This window comes from Triticum dicoccoides, chromosome 5B (genome assembly GCF_002162155.2).
Source record: "Triticum dicoccoides isolate Atlit2015 ecotype Zavitan chromosome 5B, WEW_v2.0, whole genome shotgun sequence".
Lineage (NCBI taxonomy): Eukaryota > Viridiplantae > Streptophyta > Magnoliopsida > Poales > Poaceae > Triticum > Triticum dicoccoides.
In genome coordinates, this window is record NC_041389.1 from 217,456,729 (window position 1) to 217,476,546 (window position 19,818).

The window sequence follows — 19,818 nt, forward strand, 5'->3', positions numbered from 1 at the left end:
TAGGCAGTTCCCAAACAGAATGGTAAAGGTTTATACTCCCCCAATCACCAACAAGCATCAATCCATGGCTTGCTCGAAACAACGAGTGCCTCCAACTAACAACAGCCCTGGGGGAGTTTTGTTTAATTATTTTGATTTGCTTTGATCTTTTTGGATCATGGGACTGGGCATCCCAGTTACCGGCCCTTTCTCGTGAATGAGGAGCAGAATCCACTCCTCTTGAGAACAACCCACCTAGCATGGAAGATATAGGCAGCCCTAGTTCTAACATGAGTTGCTCGATCATACAAGACAAAATTTCATTTGAAGGTTTAGAGTTTGGCACATACAAATTTACTTGGAACGGCAGGTAAATACCGCATATAGGAAGGTATAGTGGACTCATATGGAACAACTTTGGGGTTTAAGGAGTTTGGATGCACAAGCAGTATTCCCGCTTAGTACAGGTGAAGGCTAGCAAAAGACTGGGAAGCGACCAACTGAGAGAGCGACAACAGTCATAAACATGCATTAAAATTAATTCACACCGAATACAAGCATGAGTAGGGTATAATCCACCATGAACATAAATATCATGAAGGCTATGTTGATTTGATTCAACTACATGTGTGAACATGTGCCAAGTTGAGTCACTCAATTCATTCAAAGGAGGATACCATCCCATCATACCACATCATAATCATTCTAATAGCATGTTGGCACACAAGGTAAACCATTATAACTCATAGCTAATCAAGCATGGCACAAGCAACTATAGTCTCTAAATGTCATTGCAAATATGTTTACTTCATAATAAGCTGAATCAGAAACGATGAACTCATCATACTTACAAAAACAAGAGAGGTCGGGTTCATACCAGCTTTTCTCATCTCAATAAGTCCATCATATATCATCATTATTGCCTTTCACTTGCACGACCGAACGATGTGTATAATAATAAGAGTGCACGTGCATTGGACTAAGCTGGAATCTGCAAGCATTCAACTCAAGAGACAAGACAAGGTAATATGGGCTCTAAATTAAATGAACAATCATGCATATGAGAGCCACTAAGCATTTTCAATATGGTCTTCTCGACCCCCAAAGGAAAGAAAAGAAAATAAAACTATTTACACGGGAAAGCTCCCAACAAGTAAGAAGAAGAACAAGAAATCTTTTTGGGTTTTCATTTTAATTTCTACTACAAGCATGGAAATTAAACTAACTAAATTTTTTTGGTTTTTCTTAAGATTTATCAAACACACAAGAAGAAAACTACAAAAAGAAATTTAAACTAGCATGGATAATACAATGAAAGAGTATGAGCACCGACGACTAGTGTGTGAACATGAATGTAAAGTCGGTGAGAAATACGTACTCCCCCAAGCTTAGGCTTTTGGCCTAAGTTGGTCTAGTACCAAGGACCGCCCGGCTGATATCCGTAAGTGAAACTGGGGTCGTACTGAGATGCAGCGGCAACCGCCTCCAGAGCTGCAGCGTGTTGGCGAGCTGCCTCCGCTCTCCCCTCGTGTTCAGCTGCTTCCTCCCTGGTGACAACATATCTTCCTTTTGCCTGATAATCAAAAAGGTAGGGAGCAGGAAGAGTAACATGGACGACGTTGCGTCTGTCATAGATTAGTCGATATTGGAGGAATTGTTCGTTCCTCCCAAGAAATTGATGATTGACCATAGCTTCAGAATCCAAATAAACAGGAGGTAACATCATATCACCCTCTCGTGGGGCTATACCAAGATAATTAGCCACATGGGTTGCATAAATTCCTCCAAATAAATTTCCCTTTCTACTATTATTCTGCAACCTACGTGCAACTATTGCCCCCAAGTTATAACCTTTATAACCTAACACAGCACTCTTGAGGACACATAGATCAGGGACACACATGTGGCATGCTTCATCTTTACCGTTAATGCATCTACCAATGAAGAGAGCAAAATAATGTATAGCAGGAAAATGAATGCTCCCTATGGTAGCTTGTGCTATGTCCCTAGATTCTCCCACAGTAATACTAGCAAGGAAATCTCGAAATTCAGATTTGTGAGGATCATTAATATTACCCCACTGCCGAAGTTTGCAAGCAGTTGTAAAATCCTCTAAGTCCATGGTATAAGATGTATCATAAATATCAAATATGACACTAGGAGAATTACGCGTGCAGTTATATTTAAACCTCTGAACAAAGGAATCAGTCAATTGATAGTACGGAGGACACTTATCTTGTAAGAAGTCCTCCAACTCAGCATTACGCACATATGCGTCAAATTCCTCCTTGAAGCCTGCTTTGACCATAAAATCATCGGATGGCCACTCACAAGCTCGTACATCCGCGTCCCTCGGCAATTCAACATCTTGCTCACGTATAGCAATCCTGGGCCCTTTCTTCATCGAGGAACCACCTTGGTACCTTCTTCTAAGCATAATTCTTTTTCTGAAATATTTCTAAAATTTTAGTAACTTCAAAATAAAAGTGAATAAAGCTAAACAAGATTGATAGCAACTACTCCTACAAGTGCCTAGAGCCTATATCATGCATTAGAATTGCTTGGGGCCTCATAAATTCAACATGCAAGCTCAAGAACATGGTCACCTATGCAGGAAAAATTTGCAATGAATAAAGCACTAGAACAAAAACTAATTGGACCAATGGAGGAGTCACATACCAAGCAACAATCTCCCAAAGCATTTTTGTGAATGGAGCTTTGAGCTAGGAGATCGAAAATCGCAGCAAAATGAGCTAGAACTCGTGCTTGAGCTAAATGGGGATTTTTTGGGTAGAAGATGAAGTGTGTGGGTGCTGGCATAAGTGGAGGGAGGCCACCAGGGGCCCACGAGACAGGGGGGCGCGCCCAGGTGGGGTGGGTGCGCTCTCCACTCTCGTGGCCTGGTGCTTGCCCCTCATGTAGTGATTTCGGTGCCTAAAATCCTCAAATAATCCATAAAAATCATACTAAATTTGCAGGGCATTTGGAGCACTTTTATTTTAGGGATATTTTTTAATGCACGGATAATTCAGAAAACATACAGATAATACTATTTTTGCTTTATTTATTCTAAATAACAGAAAGTAAAGAGAGGGTACAAAAGGTTGTGCCTTCTAGTTTCATCCATCTCGTGATCATCAAAATGAATCCACTAACAAGGTTGATCAAGTCTTGTTAACAAACTCATTCCGAATAACACGGAACCGGAGAAATTTCGAATAACACTAAGTTACCTCAAGGGGGATATGAAAATCCCTAACAATAAGAATATCATACTTTTTCTTGATAGCAGGGAGAGGAAATTCAAAACCTCCAATAATAATACTTGGAACTTTTCCAATAGAATTGATACTATGAACTTGAGATTGTTTCCTCGGAAAGTGTACCGTATGCTCATTACCATTAACATGAAAAGTGACATTGCCTTTGTTGCAATCAATAACAGCCCCTGCAGTATTAAGAAAAGGTCTACCAAGGATAGTCGACATACTATCGTCCTCGGGAATATCAAGAATAACAAAGTCCGTTAAGATAGCGACGTTTGCAACCACAACAGGCACATCCTCACAAATACCGACAGGTATAGCAGTTGATTTATCGTCCATTTGCAAAGATATTTCAGTAGGAGTCAACTTATTCAACTCAAGTCTACGATATAAAGAGAGAGGCATAACACTAACACCGGCTCCAAGATCACATAAAGCAGTTCTAACATAATTTCTTTTAATGGAGCATGGTATAGTTGGTACCCCGGGATCTCCAAGTTTCTTTTGTATTCCACCCTTAAAAGTGTAATTAGCAAGCATGGTGGAAATTTCAGGTTCCGGTATCTTTCTTTTGTTTGTAATGATATCCTTCATATACTTAGCATAAGGATTTACTTTCAGCATATCAGTTAAACGCATACGTAAGAAAATAGGTCTAATCATTTCAGCAAAGCGCTCAAAATCCTCATCATCCTTTGTCTTGGATGGTTTAGGAGGAAAGGGCATGGGTTTCTGAACCCATGGTTCTCTTTCTCTATCGTGCTTCCTAGCAACAAAATCTCTATTATCATAACGTTGATTATTTGATTGTGGGTTATCAAGATCAACAGCAGGTTCAATCTCTACTTCATTGTTTTTGCTAGGTTGAGCATCAACATGAACATTATCATTAACATTATCACTAGGTTCATGTTCATCACCTGATTGTGTTTCAGCATCAGAGATAGAAATATCATTGGGATTCTCAGGCGTGTCTACAGTAAGTTCACTAGAAGCATGCAAAGTCCTATCGTTTTCTTTTTCTTCTTTTTCGAAGAACTAGGTGCCTCTAAATTATTTCTCTGAGAATCCTACTCGATTCTCTTAGGGTGGCCTTCAGGATACAAAGGTTCCTGAGTCATTCTACCGGTTCTAGTATCCACTCTAACAGCAAAGCCATTTTTATTACTTAATTCATCAAGCAAATCATTTTGAGCTTTAAGTACTTGCTCAGCTTGGGTAGCAACCATAGAAGTATATTTGCTAATGAGTTTGAGTTCACCTTTAACTCTAGCCATATTATCGCTCACGTGTCGTATCTCAAAAACATTATTCTTTAACTCTCTACCAACATAAGCATTAAAACTTTCTTGTCTAGCCATAAAGTCATCAAATTCATCTAAGCATGGGCTATGAAATTTAGTAGAGGGGATTTCAACTTTATCATATCTATAGAGAGAATTTACCTTTACTACCTGTGTCGGGTTATCAAGACAATGTGGTTCTTCAACAGGCGGTATATTAAGACCATGTATTTCTTCAATAGGAGGTAAATTCTTAACATCTTTAGCTTTAATACCTTTTTCTTTCATTGATTTCTTTGCCTCTTGCATATCTTCAGGACTGAGAAATAAAACACCTCTCTTCTTCGGAGTGGGTTTAGGAATAGGCTCAGGAGATGGCTTAATTGTTTCAGGAATTGCCTCAGGAATTGGCTCAGGAAGAGTCCAACTAGTTTCATTAGTCAACATATTATTCAATAGTAATTCAGCTTCATTGACTGTTCTTTCCTTGAAAACACAACCATCACAATTATCCAAGTAGTCCTTGGAAGCATCGGTTAGTCCATTATAAAAGATATCAAGTATTCCATTTTTCTTGAGAGGATGATCAGGCAAAGCATTAAGTAACCGGAGAAGCCTCCCCCAAGCTTGTGGGAGACTCTCTTCTTTGATTTGCACAAAATTATATATTTCCCGCAAGGCAGCTTGTTTCTTATGAGCAGGGAAATATTTAGCAGAGAAGTAATAAAGTATATCCTGGGGACTACGCACACAACCAGGAGCAAGAGAATTATACCAAGTCTTAGCATCACCCTTTAATGAGAACGGAAATATCTTAAGGATATAAAAATAGCGAGACTTCTCATCATGAGTAAACAGGGTGGCTATGTCATTCAACTTGGTAAGATGTGCCACAACAGTTTCAGATTCAAGGCCATAAAAAGGATCAGATTCAACTAAAGTAATAATCTCAGGATCAACGGAGAATTCATAATCCTTATCAGTAACACAGATAGGTGAAGTAGCAAAAGTAGGGTCAGGTTTCATTCTAGCATTGAGACTGCTACTTCCATTTAGCTAATAGTTTCTTAAGATCATATCTATTATTGCAAGCAAATATAGCTCTAGAAGCTTCTTCATTCATAACATAACCCTCAGGAACAACAGGTAATTCATAATCATTAGGAGAATTTTCATCATCACTATCATCAATAATAGCATCTTCAATAATTTCATTCCCCCTAACTCTAGCAAGTTGTTCATCAGGAAATTCACCTAATGGCAAAGTAGTATCACGCGCAGAAGTAGTTTCATCATGCATAGCAGAAGTGGCATCATCAATAACATGCGACATATAAGAATTCATAGCAGTAGCAGGTTTAGGTGTCGCAAGCTTACTAATAACAGAAGGAGAATCTAGTGCAGAGCTAGATGGCAGTTCCTTACCTCCCCTCGTAGTTGAGGGCAAAATCTTGGTTCTGTCAGTTCTTCATAGTGATCAACAGATATAAATCCCAAGTGACTCAGACAATAGAGCTATGCTCCCCGGCAACGGCGCCAGAAATTAGTCTTGATAACCCACAAGTGTAGGGGATCGCAACAGCTTTCGAGGGTAAAGTATTCAACCCAAATTTATTGATTCGACACAAGGAGAGCCAAAGAATATTCTTGAGTATTAGCAGTTGAGTTGTCAATTCAACCACACCTGAATAACTTAGTATCTACAGCAAAGTATTTAGTAGTAAAAGTAGTATGATAATAAAAGTAACGGTAGCAAAAGTAATGTTTTTGGGTTTTGTAGTAGTTGTAACAGTAGCAACGGAAAAGTAAATAAGCGTAGAACAATATGTGAAAAGCTCGTAGGCATTGGATCAGTGATGGATAATTATGCCGAATGGGATTCCTCATGTAATAGCTATAACATAGGGTGACACAGAACTAGCTCCAGTTCATCAATGTAATGTAGGCATGTATTCCGTAAATAGTCATACGTGCTTATGAAAAAGAACTTGCATGACATCTTTTGTCCTATCCTCCCGTGGCAGCGGGGTCCTAGCGGAAACTAACGGATATTAAGGCCTCCTTTTAATAGAGAACCGGAACAAAGCATTAGCATATAGTGAAAACATGAACTCCTAAAACTACGGTCATCACCGAGAAGTATCCCGATTATTGTTACTTCGGGGTTGTCGGATCATAACACATAATAGGTGACTATAGACTTGCAAGATAGGATCAAGAACACATATATATTCATGAAAACATAATAGGTTCAGATCTGAAATCATGGCACTCGGGCCCTAGTGACAAGCATTAAGCATAGCAAAGTCATAGCAACATCAATCTCAGAACATAGTGGATACTAGGGATCAAACCCTAACAAAACTAACTTGAATACATGGTAAATCTCATCCAACCCATCACCGTCCAGCAAGCCTACGATGGAATTACTCACGCACGGCGGTGAGCATCATGAAATTGGTGATGGAGGATGGTTGATGATAACGACAGCGACGAATCCCCCTCTCCGAAGCCCCGAACGGACTCTAGATCAGCCCTCCCGAGAGATATTAGGGCTTGGCGGCAGCTCCGTGTCGTAAAACGCGATGAAACTTTCTCTCTGATTTTTTTCTCCCCGAACGTGAATATATGGAGTTGGAGTTGAGGTCGGTGGAGGTCCAGGGGGCCCACGAGATAGGGGGGCGCGCCCAGGAGGAGGGAGCGCGCCCCCCTGTCTCGTGGGCAGGGTGTGCGGCCCCTGGTCTTGATTCTTTCGCAAATATTTTTTATATTTTCCGAAAAGTGCCTCCGTGGATTTTCAGGACATTCCGAGAACTTTTCTTTTCTACACATAAAACAACATCATGGCAGTTCTGCTGAAAACAGCGTTAGTCTGGGTTAGTTTCATTCAAATCATGCAAGTTAGAGTCCAAAACAAGGGCAAAAGTGTTTGGAAAAGTGGATACGTTGGAGACGTATCAGTCACGAATGGCACCCCAACAAAGTCAGCACGTGGCGGAATTATGTCCCACAGGTTGGAGACCTCCTCCTCGCTCAGCCTCATTCTTTGAGCTACGATGGCTTCATGAAGTGGGTCCTCATCATCTTCATCGAGTGGGTCCTCATTATCTTCATCATCTTCATCATCTTCGTCATCTTCATCATCTTCCACCAGGTTGAGATAAATGACAGCCAGCTTGGGTCTTTCTGCTTTGAAGGAGAAGCTGATCAACTCACCACCAGTAAGACGCATGCGGGCGAGGAAACGGGCCCATCCATCTCCTCCAATCTGTGACATATTGCGTCCTTTCTCGACCCCCATAGTGTACGCCCCCCCAGGAGCCTCAAATGTCATAGTGTCTCCTGTCAGCTTGTTGAATTTCAACCTCACATTGCATGGGACGATCTGTGTAAAATAAGCAAAATGGCACAATGCAGTAATGCCAACACTAAAAATAAAATAGTTGTTACATTTCATCTAATTTCTTACCGCCGCATGATGAAAACTCGACTGGAAGTAGATGCCGAACAGCTTGCCAGTTGCAAGGCTGCTGGCGCACCTTGACTTGCACAGTCGACATAGTGGTGGTGGTGGTGGCGTGATACGTCTCCAACGTATCTATAATTTTTGATTGTTCCATGCTATTATATTACCTCTTTTGGATGTTTATGGGCTTTATTTTACACATTTATATCATTTTTGGGACTAACCTACTAACCGGAGGCCCAACCCATATTGTTGTTTTTTTGCCTATTTCAGTATTTCGAAGAAAAGGAATATCAAACGGAGTCCAAACGGAATGAAACCTTTGGGATCTTTATTTTTGGAACAAATCTGATCCGGAGAGCTTGGGGTGCAAGTCAAGAAGCCTCCGAGGGCCCCACGAGATAGGAGGGCGCGCCCCCCTGTAGGGCGCCCCCCCTGTAGGGCGCGCCCCCTGTCTCGTGGGCCCCTCGGGCGGCCACTGACGTACTTCTTCCTCCTATATATACCTACGTACCCCGAAACATCCAGGAGCACCACGAAACACAATTTCCATCGCCGTAACCTTATGTATCCGCAAGATCCCATCTTGGAGCCCTTGTCGGCACTCTGCCGGAGGGGGAAGCAACCATGGAGGGCCTCTACATCAACATCCTTGCCCCTCCGATGAGTTGTGAGTAGTTTACCACAGACCTACGGGTCCATAGTTATTAGCTAGATGGCTTCTTCTCTCTTTTTGGATCTCAATACAATGTTCTCCCCCTCTCTTGTGGAGATCTATTCGATGTAATCTCTTTTTGTGGTGTGTTTGTCGAGATCCGATGAATTGTGGGTTTATGATCAAGTTTATCTATGAATAATATTTGAATCTTCTCTGAATTCTTTTATGTATGATTGAATTATCTTTGCAAGTCTCTTCGAATTATCAGTTTGGTTTGGCCTACTAGATTGGTCTTTCTTGCCATGGGAGAAGTGCTTAGCTTTGGTTTCAATCTTGCGGTGTTCTTACCCAGTGACAGAAAGGGTTGCAAGACATGTATTGTATTGTTGCCATCGAGGATAACAAGATGGGGTTTATATCATATTGCATGTGTTTATCCCTCTACATCACGTCATCTTGCTTAATGTGTTACTCTGTTCTTATGAACTTAATACTCTAGATGCAGGCAGGAGTCGGTCGATGTGTGGAGTAATAGTAGTAGATGCAGGCAGGAGTCGGTCTACTTGTTATGGACGTGATGGCTATATACATGATCATGCCTAGATAATCTCATAACTATGCGCTTTTCTATCAATTGCTCAACAGTAATTTGTTCACCCACTGATACTTATGCTATCTTGAAAGAAGCCTCTAGTGAAACCTATGGCCCCCGGGTCTATCTCTTATCATATTTGCTTTCCATCTACCTTTATTTGCATCTTTACTTTTTGCATCTATATCCTAAAATACCAAAAATATATTTATCTTATCATATTATCTTTATTAGATCTCACTTCCGCAAGTGGCCGTGAAGGGATTGACAACCCCTTTATTGCGTTGGTTGCGAGTTCTCAATTTGTTTGTGTAGGTGCGTGGGACTTTTGAGGAGCCTCATACTGGATTGATACCTTGGTTCTCAAAACTGAGGGAAATACTTACGCTACACTTTGCTGCATCACCCTCTCCTCTTCGAGGAAAACCAACGCAAGCTCAAGACGTAGCATGGCGCCATTTTTCCTAAAGCAATATGAGCAAAGGATTAACGATCCACTTCACAGGAAAGAAAAACAGTAGCATGTGATATTTTTGGTTCTTCCGCGAGAAGCAATCTGATGGACATATATAATTCTAAGATCTAGTAACATATTAGATGACAAGGTACCACCTACATTTTGCCAAAAAATAACTTATTACAAAAAAACAAAAGCATCTACCTATCCATGTACAGAAAAAATAACAATAAAATGGATCATACTAAATCAACTAGCCTACTAAATCAACTAAATCAAAATGTTCTAAATCTACTAAATCAACTAGCCTACTAAATCAACTAAATCATATCAACTAAATCAAAATGTTGCATATGAACTAGCCTACTAAATCAAAATGTAGCAGGGAGGAGGGAGAAGGAGGGGTGACTCGAGGAGGGAAAAGAGAGTAGGACGAAGGAGGAAGGCGGAGCGAGGAGGGGTCGGCCGACGGCCAGTGGAGGGAGGACGGAGGAGGAAGGCGGAGCGAGGAGGGGCCGGCCAGTGGCCAGTGGATGGAGGATGGAGGAGGAGGCCGGTACTGAGTCCAGCAAGGAGGAGGAGGTGGCGGCGGCACAGAGGGAGGAGGGGCAACGGGGGAGGACCGGCGCGGGGGGTTGAGGGGGAGATCCAGTGAGTGTGTGAGTGTGAGTGGATCGGATAGAGGAGAGGAGGGTGGGAGATGGAATGGCTTAGAAGTAGCGCGCTATAGAGAAAGGCTCTACTGCTAAACTACCTAGCAGTAGCGCCTTTCACAAAGAGAGCACTACTGCTATGTGTCAGCATGTAAAAATAGACTTCAAAAATACATTGATCATCAACGATCTTTTTGTGTACAATCTGATTTGTCAATATGAGTCCTCATCGGTTTAGGAACCGGTGAAGACTCATATTGCGGCCACAAATTCTACACATAGAGTTCAATGAAGACCAAGTGCTTGTCAAAGTTTGAGAAGTAACATATTTAAGGTGGTAGAAACTCCCTTCACGGAGCGAGGTGGGACTAAAATTTTGTAGTAAACTTAGCAGTAGCGCTTATTGGTGAAATGCGCTGCAACTATGATCCGTGGCAGTAGCGCTCTTCGTGATAACGCGTTGCTGCTAGAACTAGCCACGCGGTGGCCTCGTGCGAATTATAGCAGTAGTGCTTCTTAGAGCGGGTGCGCTATTGCTATATTTATTTCAGCAGCGAGTTATGTCTGTGCGCGCTACTGCTACGTAGCAGCAGCGCCTTATTTTAAAGCGCGCTGCTGGTAAGATTCTGTGTATAGGCTTTTCCCTAGTAGTGTCACCACGATGGCCTCCGGCTCGAGATCGTCCGGATAGGCAGAAGGTAGGGCTACCGGAGTCTCTAGCCTACCCCGATCCAGAGGATCTAACAATGGTTTCAGAGCCATAAAGGCTAAGATCTTTGGTAGAAAAGGCTATACAGCAAAAGAAAAGTCCGTCCCCCCGTGCCCTAAAAGAACAAGAGGGGCAAAGGGAAAAGAAATCGCGTCGCTGCAAGGCCGTGTCATTCCTCTTGATTCGAACACGCATCGACAAGTCGAGGCTTCCGGAAGAAGAACCACCGGAGGTGGCAATTGCTCGCTGGAAAAAAAAGGGGGTGGGTTAGCACCGCGGCCAAATCCCTCGACGGCGGCACGCTCGCTGCTAGGGAGGACGCGCGACCGGAGGAGGATGGCCACGGCCCAATCTGGCCGCTCTCCTCTTCCTCTCGCTGAAAAGGAAAGGGGGAGCCTCGATGCGCCTCGATGTCTCTGTCTCTCGTGGAAACGGAGCGGGAAGAGGGAAGGGGCTGGCTCAAAGGGCGCCGCCCTGGATCGCCACTCCGCCCTAGCTAGCCGCGCCGGCATGGCTCGCGGGGCCAATACCGAGCGAGCGGGCGAGAGAGGAGCGAGCGGCAAGAGCAGCGCGTAGATCGAGGGAAAAGAGGAGTAAAAGGTACTCGTGCGGCGCTGTGGCAACGTCGTCGTCGCCGGTCGCCGGGGCCCCAACCTGCCGCCACTCGGGCGCGGTCACGTGCGTCGAAGCAAGAGAGGCAGGGAGCGGCGTGCGTGGGAAAGAATGGCGCTAGGGTTCTGTTCGAGCGGCTGACCGAGCTGTTTTGTTCGGGCGAGATGAGCGGGTGGCCGTCGGATCTCCATGGATGGCTACGATGGAAACCCTAGCGAAGTAGCTGGGCCGAAGGGCCGAAAGTGGACGAGACCGGCGGCAGCGGTGCGTGCGCCGGCGTTGGGCTGAGGCCACAGCCGCGGGCGGCGCGCAGGCCAGGCCGTGGCCCGGCTTTCTCCGCTGCGGGCCGCGTGCACTCGGCCATGCTACAACTTATTTTGATATTTCAGAGAATAGAAAATTTTCGGAAAAGAAATGTTCATGAATTTTTATAAAGAAAATAATAAAAATTATGATTTTTTATTCGGTCAAATAAAAGTTTCTGTAAAGAGTAAAAGTTCATGAATTTTTTATTCATGTTTTTTCCTCTGCGTAAATAATTAGTAGTGCTCTTTTTATAATGAAAATAAAAGTTTAGAGAGAATTATGTTTTTTTAAGAGTATGTTAAAGTGATTATTAAAATGAATATGATTATGTTATTTTTTATGATCAACGTTATTAAATGTGCATTTATTTCTAATATTTTGCCCAACGATTATATAGATTTAATTGCATAGACAATTGGTGTAAACTGCAATATGTCACCTGGATCATGGGACATTGAAAAGACAATAGCAATGTGTGTCCAAGAAGAGGACAGACTCAAAGCCTCACATGGTGGTTCACTCAACTATGTGAAGGATAACAAGAAAAGGAATTACAAAGGTTCTCCTTCAAAGCCACATGGAAAAGCTCCCTATCAGCATCAACGTCAGCAAGAACCTTTCTTAGTGGACAAAGACACTTGTCTCCACTGCAAGCAGAAAGGGCATTACAAGAAATACCGCCCTTCTTGGCTGAAGTCAGTCATGGCAAAAAGAGGTAACAATATAGTTTCCTTTGTAAATGAATCCTTGTATACATAGTTTTCAAAATCCACTTGGTGGATTGACTCAGGAGCAACTGTTCATGTTGCAAATTCTTTACTAGGATTCCATTCGACATGGACTACGCAAAGAAGCGAAAGACGCATTGAAGTGGCAAACGGAGTTAAAGCAGAAGTTGAAGCTATCGGTGACATCTCCTTGGAGTTAGCTGATGGATTCAATCTTATACTTAGAGATGTTTTATTTGTTCCATCATGTCATAGAAACTTAGTTAGTGTTTCTTGTTTGGACAAAGATAATTCTGAATGATATTTTGTACATGGCAAGTGTGCCATATGGTTAAATAATGCTTATGTGGGTGATGCTTTACTACACGATGAGCTTTATTTGTTACCACTTTGTGAAAAAGTTTATTCTGTATGCATTGTGAAAGAACATGTTTCCACGTCGAATAAAGAACATTGCAAAGTTAGATACCAAAACAGTGAGTTGCCACTTCATTGGCTATCCAGACAGATCAAAGGGTTTTTGTTTCTACTGCCCAGACAGATATACAAAGTTTGTAGAAACAAGACATGTAGTCTTCTTAGAGGACGAAATGATGAGGGGGAGCTTGGTAGCTCAAAAAATTGATCTTGAGGAGAAGAGGGTGCATGCACCTAATCCGATGACTGAGGAGCCATTTTTCTCACTACCAGTTGCAACTCCACCCATGACAACTATGGGGATAGACCTGGAACCTGTCCGTCAGGAGCCGACTGAACCCGTTGTTGAGCATGAAAGGGAGGTGTAGCAGCAAATTTTAGAAGAAGTGGCAGAACTAGAGGCACAGAATGTGCCAGAAACTGAAGCTCTTAGAAGGTCTACAAGACCAAGAAAGTCAGCTATTTATACTGACTTTAAAGTTTATAACACAGAAATGGTTCATATGGAAAAAGATCCCACCTCATATGAAGAATCCATGAGAAGCCCTCATTCATCGAAGTGGATGAAGGCAATGGAAGACGAGATGAAATCGATGCGTTCCAAAGATGTTTGGGACTTAGAGGAAATTCCTAAAGGAGCCAAGACAGTAGGCTGCAAATGGTTCTACAAAACTAAGTATGACTCCAAAGGGAATGTAGAAAAGTATAAAGCAAGACTTGTGGCAAAAATATTTACACAAAGAGAAGGGACAGATTACAATGAGACATTTTCTCCAATCTCATGTAAGGATTCCTTCAGAATCATAATGCCATTAGTTGCTCATTTTGATTTAGAGTTGCATCAAATGGATGTAAAGACGGCATTTCTCAACGGAGATTTAAAGGAAAATATCTACATGAAACAACCCAAGGGTTCTATCGTGGAAGGCAAGAAAAATATGGGATGCCGCCTGAAGAAATCCATTTATGGATTAAAGCAAGCCTCTAGACAGTGGTATTTAAAGTTTAATCAAACGATTAAAGTTTTGGATTCAAAGAAAATATTGAGGATAACTGCATTTATGCAAAGTTTAAAAATGGGAAATATATTTTCCTAATCTTGTATGTGGATGATATCCTGCTTGCTAGTAGTGATGTTAGTCTACTACAAGAAACAAAGAAGTTCTTATCCTCAAATTGTGACATAACAGATCTTGGTGAAGCATCATATGTTTGGGGCATAGAAATTCACCGAGATAGGAACAATGGAGTCTTAGGACTATCGCAGAAAGCATATTTAGAAAAGGTTCTTAAAAAGTATAATATGCATGCGAGTAAAACCACACCTGCTCCTATAGTCAAGGGCGATAGTTTTGGGAAATTCCAATGTCCCAAGAACCAGTACGAGATCGATCAAATGAAAGCAGTACCATATGCTTCAGCTGTTGGCAGCTTACAGTATGCACAAGTGTGCACTCGCCCTGACTTATCATTTATCATCGGGGTACTCGGTAGATATCAAGACAATCTAGGCATAGAGCACTAGAAGATGGTAAAGAAAGCATTGCGTTATGCGCAAGGCACGAAGGACTACATGCTAATATACATGAGAAGTGATTCCCTAGAGATAAAAGGGTATTCCGACGCAGATTTTGTGGGGGACACAGATGATAGAAAATCCACGTCAGGATACGTATTCACTCTCGCTGGGGGAGCTATTTCGTGGAAAAGCTCCAAACAGTCGATAGTTGCATCTTCCATGATGTATGCAGAATTTATAGCATGCTTCGAGGCCACAGGGCAGGCGATATGGCTAAAGAAATTTGTACCCGACTTGAAAGTGGTAGATTGTATTCACAAACCACTAAAATATGTCTAGATCCATCCCATTTTATCCATTTTGATGACAAGTATTTCTGGACGGAGGGAGTATAAGGTTAAAAGTAAAGTTGGGATCAAAGGGGAGAATGTTAGGTTGATCTCTCTCCCGTTCGAGCCCAACGGGTCAAACGGGCCCTTGCATCGCGCCCTGATTGGAGGCGCCCAACCAAACCATGGTTGGTGGGCCCCTGTGACCCGCGCTATATAAAAGGAGGTGGGGCCGGGGCACGACTTACGAGGTTAATCGCTGCCACAAACCCCACCAACACTCCCTACCGATCTAGGGTTAGCGTGGTGCCCACGGGAAGCACACCAGCGCCACCATCTTTCTGTCATCGCCGCCGTCACCATCTCACCACGATGGCCTCCGGCTCGAGCTCGTCTAGAGAGGCAGAAGGTAGGGCTACCGGAGTCTTTAGGGGCGTGTTTGGTTCAAGTTTCATACAGTAGTCGCATTGCATACACCTCTCAACCCAGCCTGGGTGAGCAAAAACAGCCCCAAATGCGTCATCTGCAAGTTGTTTGGTTGCCTGCATCGAGGGTTGCTGCATTAGGTAATACCCAAGTGCACTTTGTTTGGTTGCCTGCATTAGCCCAAGTGGCACATGAACATGGTGTTTGGTTGCCCGCATGGGGTGTGATTAAGAGCTAACACTTGCACTTAGCACACGGGATTAAGAGCTAGCAGAGGGAGGGGGAGAAGAAATGCAGTGTGCGCCGGACCATGGCGACTGCGGTGGATAGTGGCTGTGGCGCCGTGTCCGACATGACGAGCATGGAGTCGTCGACGAGCGACTCCGTCGGCGGCACGACGAGCGACACCGTCAACTAGCAATTGCAAGCAGCACCGACTTGGCTGCGAGCTGAGCAAGCAAACCAGGGCCGACCTCTCTCAATTGGTCGTTGCTCCCTCCAGCTTGCTCCCGTAGCTGCGCCCTGGGCCGCGACCGTCTTGATTCGCGCTGGTGATTGAGGCGGTCAAGCAGGGAGGTCGAGGGAGGGGTCGCCGGCCGCCTGCCATCCCGGACCGGAGCACAGCGCCGGCGAGAGAGATAAATGGGGGCGGGGACCAGGCCGTCCGCGCCAGCGGCGGCCCTGCTCGCCGTCGCCGCCTGCTGTGCGGCGCTCCTCGTCGCGGTCGCTGCAGCACCACCAGCCGCAGCAGCAGCACAAGCACGTCAGGATCGTCAGTGCAGTAGACTGCTGCCCAAAAAGAGATGAAGCTACAATCATCGAAACCAAAAACTTACAACACGAATGTTGTGAGGAACTGCGAGATTAGGCTGCTGGTCAAAGGAAAACTCAAATGATCGATCGTGCGCGATGAATCTGACAAAATTCGTCAAGAACAGCTTCAAACAGGAAGACGAAATTAAGAACTTACAGCCGACGAAACTACGAACTGATCGTCCGAATGGAACCGTAGCATCGAGGTGCATCTTTTTCATGTAGAGCTTACCTCAAACCGAAGCACCATTGTGTAGATCAGAGGGGCATGGAAGAAAGGAGATTAGTGAGGAGCTTACTAGAGGTTGAAGAAGACACCACATAAACAGCTCGCATCCCTCTCGTTTCTCCTCATGCAGGGGCTCACTCGCTGAGCTTCCGCTCGGCCTGGCTCCAGAGAAACTGTCGATTCCTGGGTTCCCAGCGAGCCAGGCTCAAAGGTGCTTTAAGCTTCGTGCTATGCAGGCCCAACCGTAAAACCACGCAACCAATCAGCCCATTCCCTTCCCGCGCGGGCCTGATTGGGCCTGCTGCAGGCAACCAAACACGCCCTAGCCTATCCCGATCCAGAGGATCTAACAAACATGACTATTATAGCAAACTGCAACCAAACACGGCTAGGAGTACAGAATCTGTGTCGAGACGGTTTACGTATATCGTTTGACTCCTCCTGATCCGCATCGGGATGCCTGACGGCGTAGTGGGAGTTGCATGTGACTTGTGGGCCATGGGCCATAATAAAATAAGAAATACATAAATTCGAGCTGGGCCTATAGGACTGGGGGTGCGCATCACGAGCGAACTTGGCGGTACTGATAACAAGATCACTGCTGCTCGCGATCACAGTGTACAATGGTTCTATCTTAAGAGTGTCACGTAGGATAAATGATGAGGTGGGGGGGAGAGAAATCGTAAGATAAGGCTTGTCTTCTCTTATTTAAGAGAAGACAAGAGATGATCTCTTAGTATAATTTGTCTCACCATGTTTTTAGGAACAACTAATTATTAAAGATAAGGCTAAAAAATGACCCATAGTAGACATGTTTTTTTGTCATCTCGAATTTACATGCAAGACTTAAGATAAGACTATCTTATCAACCATTGTACGTGCCCTAACACTTTTACGTGCATCTAGTGTTTTAATTATATTTAGAAAGTGACTAGCAGATGGCTACAAATGCTGTTACTACTTCTACAGATGAGAGAAAATATGTCTCTCCAGTTGGCTGCACATGCTAGAATTGGAGTCGCTACAAAAGCAGGATCATTGCCCCTCGACGCCCTCGTAGAACAGCATGAGGCACAAGCACATAAAAATACCTGGAATAAAATTGTGCTAGTGCAACTAGAGCACATGAAAACAATGGTGAAAGATAAAACAAGAATTGAAGTTGCAGCACAAATCAAGATGATCAACTGTACAAATAAAACTGGTTTCTTCCTCCTGGACCCTCCTGAGTCGGGACCCACTACCACTACCAATCATCGCACCCATCTAAACATGCCAATCATTCATCACGGATCAATCCATCCAACAAGGAAAATAAAATAAACAGACAAAAAAATACCACCAAAAATAACGAGACTAGCAAGAAGTCTTGATCTTGCATTCAGTTGCTTTCTTCCTTTCCATCATCCATTTCTGCAATCTTCTTCTTAACCCAGCAGTGAGCAGTCCAATGATGGCCTCAGCCAATCCCAGGAAAAGACACCAGGATTCGATCCTAGCCCACCCCACTAGCACGATTGCGATATGATCATGTTGGATTCAGAGTTTTTCATCATGCGAGCTTGCTTACTGTGAGCTGTTGTTGCCATGGCCTTCCTCTTCTCCGCCGCTGTCGTCGTCGCCGTCCTCTTCGCCTTCGTTGCCACCGCCGCTGCCGTCGCGCTGCTGCTCCATTTCCTGTTGCTGGTCTTGCTCCTGCTGCTGCTGCTGCTGCTGCTCTTCTTCCGTACCTCCGACGCCGCGGTCGTAAGCATTGAGCCCAGCAAGCATGCCGATGCTGGTGTCCGGCATGCCGCCCATCGCGCCGCCGCTGCTGGGGTAGTTCACCCTTGTTGACATGAACTGCAGCGGCGCCTGCACGGTGCTGCTCCCCCCACCGCCGCCGAAAGACCACATAGACTGCTCGGTCGGCCGAGCCGTGGCAGCCTGGCTCGCGGACACGGGCAACATCCAGAACGCGCCTCCAGGCGCCGCGCTATTCGGCGCCACGGCCCACATTGCGGCGGGCGGCGCCACCTGCTGCTCGCGCGCCTTGGGCGCGTTAGGATCATGGCGCTCGTCGTCCTCCTTGAACAGGTCCTCTCGGTACCGCTTCCTCATGAACGAACCGGGACTGTTTGCGTCCTGGGGCGGCTCCTGCGGCGGCGGGAGCAGGTGGTTGTAACCTAGCATGGTGGACATGTCGTGCTGCGGGTGCGGCGACTGGTGGTGGTGGTGGTGGGGGTGGAGCGCGAGGGCGGGGAATGGCGCGGGGCGGGTGGTGCCGGAGGCCGCGCGACTGATGTTGAGGGAGGAGAAGTTGGCCGGGATGGTGCCGGTACCGGTGGCGGCGAGGATGGCTGGCTCCGCCTGCTGCAGCAGCCACTCGATGGTCTCGCCGTCGGACTTGTGGCCGAGCTCCCGCGTAAGCTGGAATACCCGCGCCGCGCACAGAGCCGGCATCCGTATCCTCCTTCCCCGGCCATCCACCTTGGTGTGCCGGTCCTTGGATGGCCGCTTCGCCAGTGCGCCGGCCGATGGAGTCACTGGCGCGACCGCCTTCTTTTCCGCCGAGGAAGCCGGGGCCTGGTCGGTGACGACGGGGGTTATGGCGAGCGACCCAATGAACTGCTGTGGCTGCGGCTGCTGCTGCACGTTGTTGGGCTCCGCTGGGCCAGCGTAGTAGAATGGGTGGTGCGGATGGTGGTCGCTGCCGCCGCCACGGCTTCCGCTCGTTCCCCCGGCGCTCCCCCCGCCGCTGTTGCTGCTCGACGGCGCTCCGCCCCCGCCCCCGCCCCCGCCTCCACTTCCGCCCCCGCCGCTGCCGCCGCCATGGTCCATGCGCGTCCAACACTTGTTGCCAAGAACCCTCCCTCCCTTCCCCTTCCTCCCGAGAAGGAGGAAATGAAAAGGCGGCTCCTTTGGCCTGGCCGGTGGTCCGCGCGCACGCGCTCGGGTAGTCACCGGAGTTAGGGTTGAAGAGGGAGAGGAGCACGTGCCGGGCACGCAGGGTGGGGCGGGGTGGTGGCCGGGTGGGGTTGGGAGGAGGCGCAGGGGAGCGGGGGGCGGAGGAGGGGAGAGAAGGATGGATGGAGACAGACACACAGACAGGGAAGGGGAGACGGGAGGGGTGGGGTTTCCCTTGGGTATTGTTTATGGCCCTTTTTCATGACTAGTAGAATGCCCGTGCGTTGCCACGGGCCAACAAATGAAATTGTGTAAACAATGCTCATTTTCCTCCCCAGAAACGAGCATATTGCACGCAATGTTTAACCACAACACAAATGCAAGCATATTCTTCTCTCTATTCTTACAAACATGACACACCCCTCTAGCCGCCCTTTCCCATTAAACTTGTCGTTCATCACCTTCTCTGTCCATACATCATTCACCCTCT

The 19,818-nt window shown here is 45.6% G+C and overlaps 1 protein-coding gene across 1 annotated transcript; it reads right to left on the minus strand.

Moving 5' to 3' along the window:
* Positions 1-17,579: 17,579 nt before the first annotated feature.
* On the minus strand, positions 17,580-19,533 carry LOC119308106 (transcription factor PCF3-like). Its single transcript, XM_037584218.1, has one exon. It carries the CDS (start codon positions 19,260-19,262, stop codon positions 18,009-18,011), a length of 1,254 nt encoding a protein of 417 aa, XP_037440115.1. The 5' UTR covers positions 19,263-19,533; the 3' UTR covers positions 17,580-18,008.
* Between the last annotated feature and the right edge of the window lie 285 nt (positions 19,534-19,818).